Source organism: Puma concolor, chromosome A1 (assembly GCF_028749965.1).
Source record: "Puma concolor isolate L17-30 chromosome A1, mPumCon1.1.hap2, whole genome shotgun sequence".
Taxonomy (NCBI): Eukaryota; Metazoa; Chordata; class Mammalia; order Carnivora; family Felidae; genus Puma; species Puma concolor.
Genome location: NC_141667.1, coordinates 31,863,025 through 31,880,573, shown reverse-complemented (window position 1 = coordinate 31,880,573; position 17,549 = coordinate 31,863,025). Strand labels below are relative to the sequence as shown.

The following is a 17,549-nucleotide window of genomic DNA, read 5'->3' as shown; positions in this document are numbered from 1 at the left end:
AGCACTAACTTCTCATACTGCTTGAGAACAAAGATGAAGTCTCATTCAACTTTGTTTCTCCAAATCCTGAGTTTGGCACCTTTATTGGACTGAATTGTAGTGCATGAAATTATATTGAACTAAGTTAAATGGAAGCTTAGACCATAATGTTGAAAGTTATAAAGCTGAAAGATCACTAATTGTATTCATTGCTTTATAAATTAAGTTGCCTGAATTTTACCTGCAACTTTTATGCTTGACCTTTTGTCTAATTGTGAAAAACTGACAGAATTGTAGTATGATACATTTTGCTTACAATTATCTAGTGTAAGATTATTTTATTGAGTCATGGAACAGAGATCGTCACAAAATACAGAAGAAAGCTTATATTCAGGTGGCTTCTTCATATATATCTAGCCTTATCTTCTAGCTAGTTATGTTATATCTGCATTTTTCCGGCTAGCATCTTTGCTCTCTACTATATCTTTCAGGCATCTCACCATAAAATTATTTCACAAACTGTTCTTGATAACTAAGGTGTTTTTTTGGTTGGTTTTTGTTTTTTTATTGGTGTGTGTGTGTGTGTGTGTGTGTGTGTGCGCGCGCGCACGCATGTGTGTAATGTACCAAATATGTTTGTTCCTTGCCATTTACTATAGTGGTTTAAACACAAAACATATTCAAAATCTTGTATGATAAGCTATGACTAAGTAATTGTTTGGCTTCTTACTTTGTTGCTAATTTTATTTTGGTCTTAGATTTGTGCGAAGACTACTTTACTTCTACAAGCCCAGCAGTAAATTATATGCCAACCTGGATCTGGATTTTGCCAAGTCTAAGCAGCTCACAGTTGTGGGTTGTCAATTTACAGAATTTCTTCTTGAGTCCGAAGAGGTAATGAGCATTTTGAATATTATCCTGGGCAAATGTTTTTCATTGAATTAACCCTCTTCCTTTTATTTCTGAGTATGCATAAGTTGTGTTTAGTAGCATACAGAATGAGCCCAGACCTAGATTTGAATCCTGACTTTGCCACTAGCTAGTTATGTGACTTTGGACGAGTTACGTGCCTTCTAGAAAACCTGTTTTCTTCCTTGTTAAGTGGAAGATAATATCATCTTCATCTTCATATAGCATTGTGAAATGAAGAAGTACTCAGTGATTGGTATCTGTTGTTAGTAACTTCATCATTATCTCTAAATTTTTTGGACTTGATTACAGTTAATTTTTCTAATTATAAGCAAAAGTGCTTTTCTAATAATAACACAATGTATTTTCTTTTAGGATGGGCAAGGATACTTAGAAGATCTAGTAAAGGATATTGTTCAGTGGCTCAATGCCTCGTCTGGAATGAAACCTGAACGAAGTCTTCAGAATAATGGTTTATTGACTACCCTTAGTCAACACTACTTTTTATTTATTGGAACACTTTCTTGCCACCCTCATGGAGTCAAAATGCTGGAAAAATGCAGCGTATTTCAGTGGTGAATATCCCTAGTTCTGTTTCAAAACATACCTGAACTTTATTTTTAATGTACTCAGAAATGGTATGCTTTTTATTCTGTGTACATGTATTTAGTAAGTTTTATTAAAATACAAAAAAAATAGAGTTATCTTGCTGCTTTGTTATTCCTTTTTATGTGATATTTATCATTAAATGCTTTTTTGTAGAAATGCTTATTTATATTTTCATGTTTTTTTTTTTTTTTTTTTTTTTTAGTCTCCTTAACCTCTGTTCCTTGAAAAATCAAGATCACTTGCTGAAACTGACTGTTTCTAGCTTGGATTATAGCAGAGATGGATTGGCAAGAGTCATCCTTTCCAAAATCCTTACTGCAGCTACTGATGTGAGTGTAACACAGGCAATAAAACTATATTTTTATAATCAATTAATTCAATAACTCATAAATTTTAGCCAAGCAGAATTAATTATTAATTCTAAGAATATGGGATGGAATTTGAGTTTACTTTAAAATAGTAGTTCCCGGGGCGCCTGGGTGGCGCAGTCGGTTAAGCGTCCGACTTCAGCCAGGTCACGATCTCACGGTCCGTGAGTTCGAGCCCCGCGTCGGGCTCTGGGCTGATGGCTCAGAGCCTGGAGCCTGTTTCCGATTCTGTGTCTCCCTCTCTCTCTGCCCCTCCCCCGCTCATGCTCTGTCTCTCTCTGTCCCAAAAATAAATAAACGTTGAAAAAAAAAAAAAATTTAAAATAGTAGTTCCTTCAAGGAACTATGTGTAGTACCCATTTTTTTTCTATAAAGGGGAAGAAGCAGGTAGATTGACACAAAAGTATTTGATTTACTAGTCTAAAAAAATATATCAAGGACTAGACCATCAATTCCAATTTTCCTGCCATTTTCAAATAGCAAAACTGCCAAACAAAGCCCAAATTGACGATCCATGGTTTGTTTTTTTTTAATTTATTTTTTTATTTTCATTTATCTTTGTAGGCCTGTAGGCTGTATGCAACAAAACATTTAAGAGTATTATTGAGAGCTAATGTTGAATTCTTCAATAACTGGGGAATTGAATTACTAGTGACCCAGCTACACGATAAAAACAAAACAATTTCTTCTGAAGCTCTTGATATTCTGGATGAAGCATGTGAAGACAAGGTGAAGGTTCATTATTTTATAATAGAATACTTAGACATGAATTTTTATTCAATTATTTTAGATTAATTTTAATTATTAAAATATTCCATTTTAGTAGAAAATTATGTAAATTATAATGTACTTAACACAGGCATTTTGGAAATGGAGAATTTACTGTCTTTTGCAATTGTTAATTTGCCTAATACTTCTTTTAGGCCAATCTTCATGCTCTTATTCAGATGAAGCCAGCTTTATCTCACCTTGGGGACAAGGGTTTGCTTCTCCTCCTGAGGTAAATATTAAGTAAATTTTTCTTATAGTTGTGTTTTTGTTGTATTCTCTCTAGCGGTATATTTTAAAGCTCAGTTCAAATCCAAACAGGAAGCACTCTAAAGAGTTTAGTATTAACTACTGAAAGAGGTCTAATTTAGAATCTTTAATACTGAAACTCTGTCTTTTCATTGTTTTCCTTAATGTTTCTTTTACATTTCTGTGTCTTCTCATGATTTTCATGACATTTTCTTTACTGTGATTGGATTCATATGTTTTTCCAAGATTATGAAAATTTATTTTTATTTGAAATTATAGTATAGTTGACCTTTTACTTTCAGGAAGGAGCTATTCCTAAAGTCTTTTAGCTTCTTAAATATAGTATTGTTTAAGATATCTTAGCTCCTTTAAACACTTGTAGTAAGACTTTGTGTTAAACTATTGCTTGTTTTAATTTACAGATTTCTTTCCATTCCAAAAGGATTTTCCTATCTGAATGAAAGGGGTTATGTAGCAAAACAGTTGGAAAAATGGCACAAGGTAACTCTCTGTTGAATAAGCTTTAATTGGTATGTTTTTATTACTAGGAAATAGATTTATGAATTTAGAGGATTTTTCATATCAGTGTTTTGAAACGAAAGAGGTCAAATATTTAAACATTCATATGAAGTCAGGTCTTAAATTCTGTATAATTACTTGTATTTATATTTATCCATTTTTTTAAAGCTAGAGAGCAGTCATTTTATAGTGAACTATTGATTTTGTGTACATTCTATTGAAATTTTGTTTTTGGTTTAATTGATACAATCTACTGATATAATTCTTTTATTCTTATTCTTGGGTCCCTTAGATAGCCCTTTGAAGCTACGACTAAAACAGTTTTCCTAAATGAAGGAAGAAAACAGTTCTACCAAGCAGATATAATAATCTAAGTTAACTTCGTTTTAGGGTGCTACTTTTACATAATCTGAGAACAGACTTACTGCTGTTTTAGATAATGGGGAAACCTAGGAAGGAGGGAATAATTTGAAGTTATTAGAGAACTTACTAGCTTTTCTTTAGTTGGTTGTCACTGTGGTTGTTTTGTTTGAAGCATTATAAATTGTCAAAGCATCTTAGAATCCCATGGGTAATCAATCCAAATGTAAATAATTTTTAGATTTTTCATCATGTCAATCATTTACATTGTCTATATTGAACCATATTTCACAAGAAGCTCTCATTTTAAAAACTGTAATTAGAAAACATACTTTAGGCATGAAGTCGTTAGTAATTGATGAATTGGAGAATTGAAGTAAGATGTGATAGTTCTAGTTCATAAATAGAAGTTATTTAAACAAATTACCATAGTAAAATCGGTCACCTTATTACACAAATTACAGTATTAGAAAATTGCTTAGCATATCTGGTACGGTACTTTCAAATAGTAGGTATAAAATATAACTGCAATCACAAAGGCATGTGCAGTGTATAAGGAAACACAAATGATTCTGCCTTAGGGATTAGAATTAGTGAAAGCAATGTTGGGTGGGCTCAGGAAAGCATATGATATTTGGAATGGTCTTGAGGAGGAGGTAGGTAGATAAGTAGGAAGAAGGGTATTCTAGGCTGAGGGAGCAGAATAGATCTATATAGATTATAGACACTTCAGATTTATGAAGCAAGCTATCTGTATTCCAGTGTAATTGGGGCTAAGATAAGTGTGGACTGGCAAGATGAGGCTGGAATGGTAAATTAGAACTAGATTATAGGCCTTACTAACCACATTATGTCATATAAAGGTATTTCAGTTTTATTGGAAGTGGGGGGATTATTATAGGTGTTTAAAGACTAATCATAATCAGACCTGTGCTTTAGAAACATGACAGGTCGCAGGGTAGAGGCAGAAGTTTGATCATCAAAGGTAAAGCCTAGAAATATTGAGACCAGTTTAGAAGCAAGAATTGGTAAGAATGTGAACTCCAGTAGTGCTGAGATTGGATAGGCAGGGTATATTTTCTGAGCATTTTTGAAATAAGATGGGTAGGATTTGTTGACTGATTGTATATAATGAATAAAGAGTCCATCTGACTCTTAAAAGTTTCTGATTTTGGGGCGCCTGGGTGGCGCAGTCGGTTAAGCGTCCGACTTCAGCCAGGTCACGATCTCGCGGTCCGTGAGTTCGAGCCCCGCGTCAGGCTCTGGGCTGATGGCTCAGAGCCTGGAGCCTGTTTCCGATTCTGTGTCTCCCTCTCTCTCTGCCCCTCCCCCGTTCATGCTCTGTCTCTCTCTGTCCCAAAAATAAATAAATGTTGAAAAAAAAATTTTTTTAAAAAAAAAGTTTCTGATTTCAATGACTGAGCATGCAGTGGATCACCATTAAGAGATTGTGATTACAGAAGTGGCTTGCAGGGTGAGGATAATGAATTATGAATATGTTGAATTGGTATTGCTCTGTGGAATGACCAAGTTATGGTATCCAGAAAATGTTTGGAATTGGGGATCAAGAACTCAGATATGTGCTGAAGATGACAATTTGGGAGTCTTCTGAAATCTGAAATGAGTGAGATCACCAGGGAAAATGTAAAGAATAAAAAAAGAAAGAAAAGTGGAAATTGCTCCCTAGCAAACACTCTGTTTTAATGAGGGGAATAGAAGGACAAAGACACTGAGAAAATTGTCATAGAGAATGTTGTCACTAACGGATGCTTCAGGAAGGAGAGGCCGGTGATACGTATTTGTTAAAGAGGTCGCATAAGATGAATAGTAGAAAATAGGCTGTTGAATTTGACAGTTAGGTCATTGGTGAATTTCGCTAGAACATTTTCATTAGAAAATTACAAACACATCCTGAATTGCAATTACAGTTCATTAGGCAGTAAATGGGCGATGTAAAAATAAAGACAACATAGTCCTCTCAAATTAATTAAGAGAAAGAGAAAGAGAAGAAAGCTAACTTACTGATTGCCTACCATTGAGCTTAGTGCTTTTCAGATATTACCTCCTTTAATCCTTGCTTTAATCACAGCAACCCTGTGAAATATATTTTATTATTTCTGTTTTGTGAATGAAAATTTGGAGGCTAAGAAGAGTAAATTTTATCCCAGAGGAGTAGTTTATCCTAGGTCACAGAGCATGAAAATAGCAGAGCAGTGATACTTTTTGATTCCAAACCCATACTCTTTTCCACTATTTTTGGTTTCCTCCCAGTAGCTTATGGCATGCCAACATGAACTAAGTCTGTCTCTTTTTCAAAGTAATCAAACATCCAGGACAGTATAATATTAAAAATTCATTGTTTATTTTTTTTTTTCAACGTTTATTTATTTTTGGGACAGAGAGAGACAGAGCATGAATGGGGGAGGGGCAGAGAGAGAGGGAGACACAGAATCGGAAACAGGCTCCAGGCTCTGAGCCATCAGCCCGGAGCCTGACGCGGGGCTCGAACTCACGGACCGCGAGATCGTGACCTGGCTGAAGTCGGACGCTTTAACCGACTGCGCCACCCAGGCGCCCCAGTTCAATTTTTTTTAATGTTTATTTTTGAGAGAGAGAGAGCACAAGCAGGGGAGGGGCAGAGGGAGGGGGAGACACAGAATCCAAAGAAGGAGGCTCCAGGCTATGAGCTGTCAGCACAGAACCCGACATGGGATGCAAATCCATGAACCATGAGATCGTGACCCGAGCCAAAGTCGGATGCTTAACCAACTAAGCCATGAGCCACCCAGATGGCCCCAAAATTCTTTCAGTTTAAAACTTCTCCCTAACACCCAGACCTAATACAGACTTAGAAATCTACAGTAGAGGGAGGATCTGGTTAATCTCATCACTCTGTGTGCTCCTCTCCGGTTTGGGCCTCTTCACCTTTGGAGCAGGAGGAGGAAGAAGGTTGCATGGGGCCAAGAACAGACTTACTCAGTTGGTACAGTTGTTATCTGGGGTATTTAGCTTTGAGTGTGACAGATTTCAAATGTTAGTTCTTTTACTTGAGAGTTACTTTCTTGAATTTCTCCGAGACCTCTCCACTATGGATCTCTCCTTTGCAGTTCCCTTGACTAGGGCAGTAGGCTCCTCTGGCAGCCTACTTCTGTTGCCTCCTAGTAGCTAGAGGTCCACCCCTCAATTGGGGTTTTCTTGCCCTCCAGATAGGTCCTTTTGGACAGAATCCTCAAGATGACCCACATCAGAAATTCAGTGCGTTTCACAGCTATAAACCATACCCCTGACCTTTGCTGGTGTTTTCCAAATGAGTGCCCTGGTCAAAAGATTAACCACATGAATATAACTACTCCTGCATAAAGCTCAGAATAGCTGCCTTAAGTAGACTTTTTTGCACTGAGATTTTCATATATACAGGGGAGCATGATAATAGTATAGTGGTAATAGTAGCAGTAATAATAATGATGGTGTTCTATAATGGTATGGTATAATCAAAACCTTGTATTACTGTTAGAAAATAAATATGGAACCTAAGGAAAAACATAAAAACAAAGTTTTTAGAGGCTGTAAGTAGAGAGTGAAGGTAGTAACTCACCAAATTCAAGTTGTCTAAAATGGTTTTGAATGAAAAATATCTCCCTGTGCCCTTATTTTGTCATTTCTGAAGGTAATATCTGTCACCAGTTTGTGTGCATTCAGAGATGTTCTGTACATTTATAAGTACATATTCTTTATTTAAAAAATACAAATGAATGGTGCCTGGGTGATTCAGCTGGTTAAGTGTCTGACTCTTGGTTTCAGTTTAGGTCACGATCTCACAGTTTTGTGGGTTTGAGCCCTATGTCAGGCTCTGCACTGACAGTGCGGAGCCTGCTTGGGCTTCTTCCTACCTACCTACCTACCTACCTACCTACCTACCTTCCTTTTTCTCTCTCTCTCTCTCTCTCTCTCTCTCTCTCTCTCTGTCTCCCAGCCGTTCCCCTACTTGCACTCTCTGTCTCAAAATAAATAAACCTTAAAATTTTTAAATTAAAAATACAAATGAATTCTATTTACAAGTATAGATAAAGCTATTTAAGTTTTCCCTTAGCAGTATATCTGCCATCTTTTCAGAGCTACACATGTAAATCTAGCTCATTTTTTTTTTTTAATGTTTATTTATATTTGAGAGAGAGAGAGAAAGAGGGAGACAGAATCTGAAGCAGGCTCCAGGCTTCGAGCCATCAGCACAGAGCTCAACCCAGGGCTTGAACTCACAAGCCATGAGATCATGACCTGAGCTGAAGTTAGACACTTAACCAACTGAGCCATCCAGGCGCCCCTAGCTCATTCTTTTTAATGGCTCCATAGTGCTTTCTGTGAATGTACCTTGATAACCACTCCTGTATTGACATTGTTTCCAATGTTTTTTGTTTTGTAAACAGTGTTTGTTGGATATTTTTGCATATATCTTTGCATACTTGTACAAGTATTATCTATAGGATACACTTTTTTTTATTAATTTATTTTGAGTGAGAGTACACGTGCATGGGGGGGGAGGAGGGAGGGGGGTGGAGAGAGAGAATCCCAAGTAGTCTCCACGGTATCAGCACAGAGCCCAACACAGGGTTCAGTCTCATGAACCGTGAGATCATGACTTGAGCCAAAATCAAGAGTCAGATGCTTAACTGACTGAGCCACCGAGGTGCCCCTTTAAGATACATTTCTGAAAGTATAGTTGTTGAGTCAAAAGTATGTGAATTAAAATTTGTGATACATACTGCCAAATTGCCTTCCAGAGAGGTCCTATCCATTCCTTCTAACCAGTTTAAAGTGATCTCTTGAAATAAAGATGCAAGTGACTGACCCTCAGTTTAAAGAAGTTAACTAGAAGTTTTCCAAGTTTTAGTTGGAAAAATTTATACATTTGACTTGATTTAAATCAGTGGGGAAAGGGATATGTTTTACCAAAAGGCACTAAATTAATGGCTTAATTTCCCTTTTTAAATTTCTAGTGAATACCTTCAGGGTTTAATATTAAGAGGCTAGTTTTTTGTTATTCATATTTAATGGGGAAAGTAATTTAAATAAGATAAAAAACAAAATTATTAACTTACTTATATGGACTCTAAAATATTAATTGCAGATGGGGATAAAAGTATAAGCAGAGGGCACCTGGGTGGCTCAGTCAGTTAAGCATCCAACTCTTGATTTCAGCTCAGGTCATGATCTCAGCATCATGAGATTGAGCCCCATTTGGGCTCTGAGCTGCCAGTATGGAGGCTGGTTGGGATCCTCTCACTCCGTCTCTCTCCCTTCCCCTGCTTACTCACTCACTCACTCACTCACTCACTCACTCTCTCTCTCTCAAAATAAATAGACTGAAAAAAAAAAAAAGTATAAGCAGAAAGCTTTGGGATATGGTAGAACATTTGCATTCATAATACTTGGTTTTACCTAACTTTTTAAAATTTCTTAAATTTCCTGAACAGATGTTCATTTTTCTCATATTTATGCTTCCAAGATTTGCTAGGTACCTAACATATTATGAATGTAGTGAATGTTGTTGTGATACTATATACAACTAAAACAATATCTTCTAGGAATATAATTCAAAATATGTTGACTTGATTGAAGAACAACTTAATGAAGCACTTACTACTTACCGAAAGCCAGTTGATGGTGATAACTATGTTCGTCGAAGTAACCAAAGGTACAGACTACTTCATGGAATAATTTATTGCTGGTCCTCAAAAAAAAAAAAAAAAAAAATTTAAAGCCAGTTTGTAATAACTCTCTATTGTTTAAAGTGTTCTGAGTACTTGGAAATTTTACTTCCTGCACTGACATAAAAAAATCTTACAGCATGGCATTGATGGCTGAAAAATTCCCGTGTCACTCTTACCATGCTGAATACCTTACTGATCTAATTCATATACCCTTCATGCTCTTACCCTAGTCTGTTAGTTTGAGGCCAGCTAAACTTAATTTTCTAGAGAAATCCTCATGCTCCTCCACCTTCATATTTTTTTGTATGCCGAGAAATTATATCTTTATCTAGTGCGTTAGTAGTAGTACTAATAAAGTATTAGTACTTTAAAGTAGTGCTTTGTTAAAGTATCTAGTACTTTATTAATAGTTCTTGTTTTAATTAGCATATTGTAAGTGAGCCGATAGGCATATCAATATTCTTTGTTATACTAGATTACAGCGTCCTCATGTCTACCTGCCTGTACACCTGTATGGACAACTGGTACACCACAAAACAGGCTGTCATTTGTTGGAAGTACAGGTAAAAACATAATTTAATCATTTGAAATAGCTACAGTGGTAGGAAACAATCTTAATATTGCTGAAGTAGTATCTTTGCAAAAACTTCTCAAAAGCCTTAAAGTTAGTGGCATAATTGCTTTAAAAGCCATCTGTCTTATAACTGATGTAGGCATTCTGTGTTTGTAATCCTTAGACATATTACTGCCTTGCATGCCTTTCCTTTCCCGGAGGTAGGTGTTACCTTTTGCATAGCAAATTGGTTACATAGAGTAAGTAACCCACTGAAAGTCTGAGTTTCGTCCTTTACAGTTGGGGAAGTTTCTCTCTTCAGCAAAAACATACTGAAAAAGTGAATTTTGTCATTCTTGTTGGGAAGTTAAACTGAACCTGATACAGATTTAGTTATCTTTGGTGAGCAGCAGACTGGAAGTATCAGTTCCTGTCTGTACTTCCCTGTTCCCCTGTACTTCATGAAATGTAACCGGATTAGTCAAGCAGTTATTCTTTCATGCTTAGCGCACCAAATTTATGGCTGTGAATATGTCTTGCTACTAGGTGTTTTCAATAAATGTAACCTTTTACTTATTTTAGAAATAGATCTATAAGTATTTGCCTGTGTGTCTTCTGAACAATAGTAATCTAGCAGTTTATGTTCATTTTCGTATTTGTGTTCATCTCAGGAGCAAAAGTTTTGCATAAATATACTCTGTAGTGTCCTATTTTTATATTATGTCTATGAAGACTTCTGGGGCACATATCTTTATATTAGTGTTTTTAATTCACGAATATTATTTTCTATTTTAAAAAATGATAATTATGGCTAACATTTTTATAATACTAGATACCAAATACGTTGTTAAGCACTTTATATGTGATAATTAAGTCATTAAGCCTTATGAGACAGATCTCTATTTTAGAGATTAGGAAATAAGGCATTGGGAGATTAGATAACTTGCTCAAAGCCACATAGCTATTAAGTGCTAACTCTAGAATATGAACTCAGAGCTCCTGTACTAATGCTGCTTAAGAAATTTTGCATAAAATTATTTTAGAATTTTAAATATACAAAAGTTACTAAATGCAAACCTTAAATGATAGGTTTTAAGTGCAGTAAGAAAATACATTAAAAACATATTGTTACTCCTATGTTTTTTTCTTTCTTTCTCCAGAATATTATTACTGAACTCTGTCATAATGTTCGTACACCAGATTTGGATAAGTGGGAAGAAATTAAAAAACTGAAAGCATCTCTTTGGGCCTTGGTTTGTAATAAACACTTCTATAAGATCTTCATCATTTTAAGATATTTCTAATTTTCCCATTAATAATAATAAAAAAAATCATTTGATTTGGAACTTGTTCTGAGATTAATGTTCTAAGACCCAGATTGTTTCTGCCCATTTTAAATATTTTTAGGCTGGAAGATAGATGATTAAACTATTAGTTTTCTTGCTGAGACAAATGGAACACTGATTTCTGAAGTTCCTTATTTGAGGTTTTTTTTCACATTTTTTCTCCAAGATGGGGTTAATTTTTTGTTTTTAGTAGCTTTCCAAATTTCTTGAAAGAGTTACTCTTCTAAATCGATTTGATATAAGTGACTTCTTTTCTTTCAGGGAAATATTGGCTCATCAAATTGGGGTCTCAATTTGCTACAGGAAGAAAATGTGATTCCAGATATACTAAAACTTGCAAAGCAGTGTGAGGTTCTTTCAGTCAGAGGGTATGTTATTTCACTCATAAATCTTTCTATTGTATATATATGTTATTGTTAACAAATGGCTGTGAGGGAAGACTATTTTATGATTTAGTCCATTAGAACTGTTAATTTACTGAAAGTCTTAATGATATAAGGTAAAAACAAAAAAAGTGTGGGGGAGGCACCTGGCTGGCTCAGTCAGTAGAGCATGTGACTTTTGGTCTCAGGGTGATGAGTTTGAGCCCCACATCGGGAGTAGAGTTTACTTTAAAACAAAAAAAAGATTTTGGGGTGCCTGGGCGGCTCAGTTAAGCGTCTTACTTTGGCTCAGGTCATGATCTCGTGGTTCATGAGTTTGAGCCCCACGTCAGGCTCACTCCACACCCCACCCCACCCCACCTCTTCCCTATGTGCACTCTCTTTCAAAATAAATAAATAAACTTTAAAAAATTTTTTAAACAAAAAAAGATTTTTAAATGCACTAACTTAAACATCTTAAGGAGCTCCTCCTTGCTTAATGTTATAATTCCATTTTTATTATTATAATGTTGAAGTTTAGTAACTGGCAAATAAACAGTGACAGTGTAGCATATATTCAAATATTGCAGTAGTTCAATAGCCCAAATGTTCTAGATTGATCCCAGAAAAGCTAGAATATGTCATTTTTTCCTAAGATTACATTACGTTCTTTCAAATTACTTCACTGAAATTACGATCTATATTAAAAAGGTTTTAGGGGGCTCCTGGGTGGCTTAGTCGGTTGAGCGTCTGACTTCGGCTCAGGTCATGATCTCACGGTTGGTGGGTTCTAGTCCCATGTCAGGCTCTGTGCTGACAGCTTAGAGCCTGGAGGCTGCTTATGATTGTGTGTCTCCCTCTCTCTCTGCTCCTCCCCCGCTTATGCTCACACTCTCTCTGTCTCTCTCTCAAAAATAAATAAACATTAAAAAAGAAAGGTTTTCATGTCATTTACTGCTTCTAAGTTACTCCTAACTCATCTAAATACATTTTTTCCACAATTTTTAATGACTTTAAAAAAAATTCAAATGTACATATAGCAAACTAATATTTTTTGGTTGCTTTAAGAAATCTCAGTTTGGAAATCTAAACAGTTCATTACTACATCTTTTACATACAGGACCTGTGTATATGTGCTTGGCCTCATAGCCAAAACCAAACAAGGCTGTGATATTCTGAAGTGTCACAACTGGGATTCTGTAAGGCACAGTCGCAAACATCTGTGGCCAGTGGTTCCAGATGATGTAGAACAACTCTGTAATGAACTCTCATCTATCCCGAGCACTCTGAGTTTGAACTCTGAGTCAACCAGCTCTAGACATAATAGTGAAAGCGAATCTGCACCATCAAGTGAGTATTGTTGACAAGCTTACATGAAGGTAGCTAAAATTAACATTTGCATCTGTAATGTCACAATTTAAATATATTTGTTATATTCCTAATTTACTTTTTTCTAAGATAATTTGGCACTAATGGGGTCTTGGAGAATATATTCTCTTCTCACAACAGAGAGGATAGCCACCAGCCTACATTGTTCTCTCTCTTTGCCTTCTAAATAGCTTTTGGAAAATCCTACTTACAAAGTTAAAGAAATAAGCTGTGTGCCAGAAGAATCATTCTCGTTTTTGCTTATTCTAAAATGTAACAAGTAAATTATTTATTCACTTACCTTCTTTGTTTACATGCTTTGTTCACTCATTTTTCAGATATAGAGATTATTGAACAAGCATGTATCTGTTAAGAGATATTATATTCACATGTTCATTTTTGAGAGAGGAGGTATATTTTAAACTAAATAGTGAAATTATTAAAAGATAGAGTGTCAAAATCAAAGAAAAAACGGTATGTGGTTTTAATCCCTGTGCTAAATGCTGTTAGGCATACAAAATTTAAGACGTTCTTTTTAAGAAAATACTGCAACATTTGTCAAACCACGGTTCACCAGGTCTAAGAGTCTATGAATTATAAGATGCACCAGTATTTTAGTATACCACTAAAAAAAAAAAAGAAAAAAAAATGCTGCTATTAAGCTAGGACATACCACTGATTGCAAGATGCAGTCTGATTTTAGAGGTATTAAGTGTGAAAAATGTGCATCTTAGAATCAACAAAATATGGAAATATAATATGCAAATTTATTTAGGGTTTCTTTTTGCTTTCTTTCAAAATATATTTGAAGTAGTTTATAATTACTCAACAAAAAGTTAAAAATAAAAATAGGATAAAATGTCATAGATGTCATTAGACACCCAGATTGAGTCTTTTACTAGAATTAGACACTGAATTTAGATGAGTCCCTTAGTGCCTAAAAGAAAACAATAAACCTGATTTGTTTAAACATGAATTTAAAATGCTGTGACTTAGGGTTGCCTGGGTGGCTCAGTCAGATTAAGTGTCCGATTTCAGCTCAGGTCATGCGTGATCTCACGGTTTGTGGGTTTAAGCCCCTGGTCAGGCTCTGTGCTGACAGCTCAGAGCCTGGAGCCTGCTCCGGATTCTGTGTCTCCCTCTCTCTCTGCCCTTCCCCTGCTCATGCTCTGTCTCTCAAAAATAAAGAAACATTAAAAAAAAAATTTTTTTTTAAATACTGTGACTTAAATAAAAAAATAAAATGCTGTGACTTGGTTCCTTGGAAGTATATTTTAAGACTAGGAATTCATTTCTATTGTAATTTGAAGAATAAACTAACAGGAATCTATACCAACTGAGTGAACGTCCACGGTCAAATCTTTTTTATTTTTTAATGTTTATTTATTTTGAGAGAGAGAGAGCACGTGCGCGCAAGCAGGGAAGGGCAGAGAGAGAGGAAGAGAGAGAATCCCAAGCAGGCTCTGTGCTGTCAGTGCAGAGCCCGACATGGGGCTCCATCCCACAAACTGTGAGATCATGACCTGAGCCAAACTCAAACGCTTAACCGACTGAGCCACCCAGGGGTCCCTCCTTCTTTTCTCCTAATTTTATCCTGAATATTTGGAGATTTAAGAAATTCACTGCCATTAAAACAAACAATCAGGAGTAACTGGGTGGCTCAGTAGGTTAAATGTCTGACTCTTTAGGCTCAGGTCATGATCTCATAGGTTCATGAGATTGAGCCCTGTGTTGGGCTCTGCACAGTCAGCTCAGCCTGCTTGGGGTTGTCTCTCCCTGTCTCTCTGCCCCTCCAGTGCTTGTGTGTGCATGCATGTGCACACTGTCTCTCTCTTTTTCCCCCTCTCCCCCTCTCTGTCTCTCAAGATAAATAAATAAACATTAAAAAAATAAACAGCCAAACAAGAACACACTCCATGTAAACTGTGCCATAATGAATCCTGTAATTTTTCTTTGGAAATAACCGAAGATCCTCATAATGACATAATTTCACATCTCACTCAAGTTCAGACACTTGGTCTCAAGAAGTTCTTATGTGGCTTCTCAGCAGTTTAACCCTTTATTTTTGACATTTTTTCCCCAGATGACTGTTAAACAAAAAATTCTGGAAATACATCACTAACAGCTGCTATGATTTTGTTTGTTGTTTTTTCTGTGCTTTTATTAACAATCCTTTGATCATAGGTATGTTCATAATGGAGGATGACCGGTTTGGCAGCAGCTCTACTAGTACATTTTTTCTTGACATCAGTGAAGACACAGAGCCAGCATTTTATGATCGGCCTGGACCTATAAAGGATAAAAATTCCTTCCCTTTCTTTGCTTCTAGTAAACTTGTGAAGAATCGTATCTTAAATTCGCTTACTTTGCCTAATAAAAAACATCGTAGTAGCAGTGATCCAAAAGGAGGGAAACTGTCATCTGAAAATAAGACAAACAACAGGCGGATCAGAACACTTACGGAGCCCAGTGTCGACTTTAACCATAGTGATGATTTCACACCCATGTCCACAGTACAGAAAACATTACAATTAGAAACTTCATTCGTTGGGAATAAGCACATTGAAGACGCTGGTAGTACTCCAAGCATTGGAGAGAATGACTTAAAATTCACCAAGAGTCTTGGTACAGAGAATCACAGAGAAAACACAAGCCGAGAGAGATTAGTTGTAGAAAGTTCAACAAGCTCACATATGAAGATACGTAGCCAAAGTTTTAATACAGACACTACAACAAGTGGAATAAGTTCAATGAGCTCCAGTCCTTCACGAGAGACCGTAGGTGTGGATGCTACGACTGTGGACACAGACTGTGGAAGTATGAGTACTGTGGTAAGTACTAGAACTGTTAAGACAAGCCACTATCTGACGCCACAGTCTAACCATCTATCTCTCTCCAAATCAAACTCAGTGTCCCTGGTGCCTCCAGGTTCTTCTCATACGCTTCCTAGAAGAGCACAGTCCCTTAAAGCACCCTCTATTGCTACAATTAAAAGTCTAGCAGATTGTAACTTTAGTTACACAAGTTCTAGAGACGCCTTTGGCTACGCTACACTGAAAAGATTACAGCAGCAAAGAATGCATCCATCCTTATCTCACTCTGAAGCTTTGGCATCTCCAGCAAAAGATGTGCTGTTTACTGATACCATCACCATGAAGGCCAACAGCTTTGAATCCAGGTTAACACCAAGCAGGTGAGCAGATACGCACTTAAAAATGAACAATAACGGTTGCATTTTAACAGGCTTAAATGGAAAGCATTAGGCAGGTTTTACATCTACATCAGCCTCAGAACCGACCTATTAGAATTGTTTACTATGGTAGGCTGTAAGCTCCTAGTTACCCGATATGATTTGAAATGGATTCTTGCAGCTGCGAGGGGGGAAAAGAAATTCTATTAGGCCCTGAAAATAAACATACATGCTTTTCAAGGACACACAAGTCACAAGCTTTTTTTTATTTCTCGCTTCTGCAAGGATCGATTTTAAAAAGAAGCATGTCGGGGGAATCAGGAGCTTAAGACCTACAATAACAAACAACCTTTTCAGGTAGGTCAATTTAAGGCTCCAAAAGTTTTTTTAAGTTTTTTTAAGTAACGACAGATTTCAGTGAAATTCTTTTCATTTTGTCTTAAGTAGCTGTGATTATTTGGTAGGAACCTAATGAACATTAAATGAATTTCTTGGCTCTGAGGATTCAGCAGTAGTAGTTTGCCTACACTCAAGAACATGTAGGGAGTTTCTGTGCCATATCTAAAGATTAGATCAAGTTGATCAAAATAAACAGCTTTGATTTTACCTTTAAAAGATAGGCAATGTTAAATTTGACTGTTGGCAAAGATTTTTGTACCCATTCTTTGTTGTTGTTGGGCCAGTTACTTCTAAAAACTTTCTTAGTTTTTGGTTACTAATTTACATTCATTTAAATGGATTAGTATTTGTCAAGTGCTGAGAATAGTGCCTGACACCTATCATCATCATCATCATCATGGGTAGTTACTTCCTTACATAACCCATTTGGCTCTTATACAGCCAAATTCTTCAGAACATTAAGATATTATTAAGCAGTTTTGTTTCAGTGATGCTAATGCATTAGTAGAAGGGGTTCCTTTGCAGCGGTAATAAATTGTATTTCATTTGATAGAATTTTATAAATTATGCAGTAATGTCTCCTCTACCAGGAACTCACCTGGCTTTGGCAACCTCATCAGTCAGAACAAACACAGGAAAATCTCTTTTTTTTTTTTTTTTTTTAAATTTTTTTTTTTTTTTCAACGTTTATTTATTTATTTTTGGGACAGAGAGAGACAGAGCATGAACGGGGGAGGGGCAGAGAGAGGGAGACACAGAATCGGAAACAGGCTCCAGGCTCTGAGCCATCAGCCCAGAGCCCGACGCGGGGCTCGAACCCACGGACCGCGAGATCGTGACCTGGCTGAAGTCGGACGCTTAA

At 36.3% G+C, this 17,549-nt stretch overlaps 1 protein-coding gene across 9 annotated transcripts in view; it reads left to right on the top strand.

The window, feature by feature from the left end:
• The window catches only part of RICTOR (RPTOR independent companion of MTOR complex 2), a 122,947-nt gene that overhangs the window by 87,798 nt on the left and 17,600 nt on the right, over positions 1-17,549 (top strand). For 7 of the 9 annotated variants that reach the window (XM_086677464.1, XM_086677437.1, XM_086677475.1 and 4 more), the window contains 13 exons: positions 738-873; positions 1,264-1,463; positions 1,700-1,826; positions 2,430-2,594; positions 2,789-2,865; positions 3,305-3,383; positions 9,344-9,453; positions 9,945-10,032; positions 11,183-11,275; positions 11,630-11,736; positions 12,851-13,080; positions 15,283-16,291; positions 16,574-16,645. In XM_086677464.1, coding sequence (XP_086533590.1) covers positions 738-873; positions 1,264-1,463; positions 1,700-1,826; positions 2,430-2,594; positions 2,789-2,865; positions 3,305-3,383; positions 9,344-9,453; positions 9,945-10,032; positions 11,183-11,275; positions 11,630-11,736; positions 12,851-13,080; positions 15,283-16,291; positions 16,574-16,645 — 2,493 coding nt within the window. The remainder of the gene's footprint in view (positions 1-737; positions 874-1,263; positions 1,464-1,699; positions 1,827-2,429; positions 2,595-2,788; positions 2,866-3,304; positions 3,384-9,343; positions 9,454-9,944; positions 10,033-11,182; positions 11,276-11,629; positions 11,737-12,850; positions 13,081-15,282; positions 16,292-16,573; positions 16,646-17,549) is intronic. The other 2 variants (XM_025923571.2, XM_086677453.1) reach the window with 1 other exon arrangement.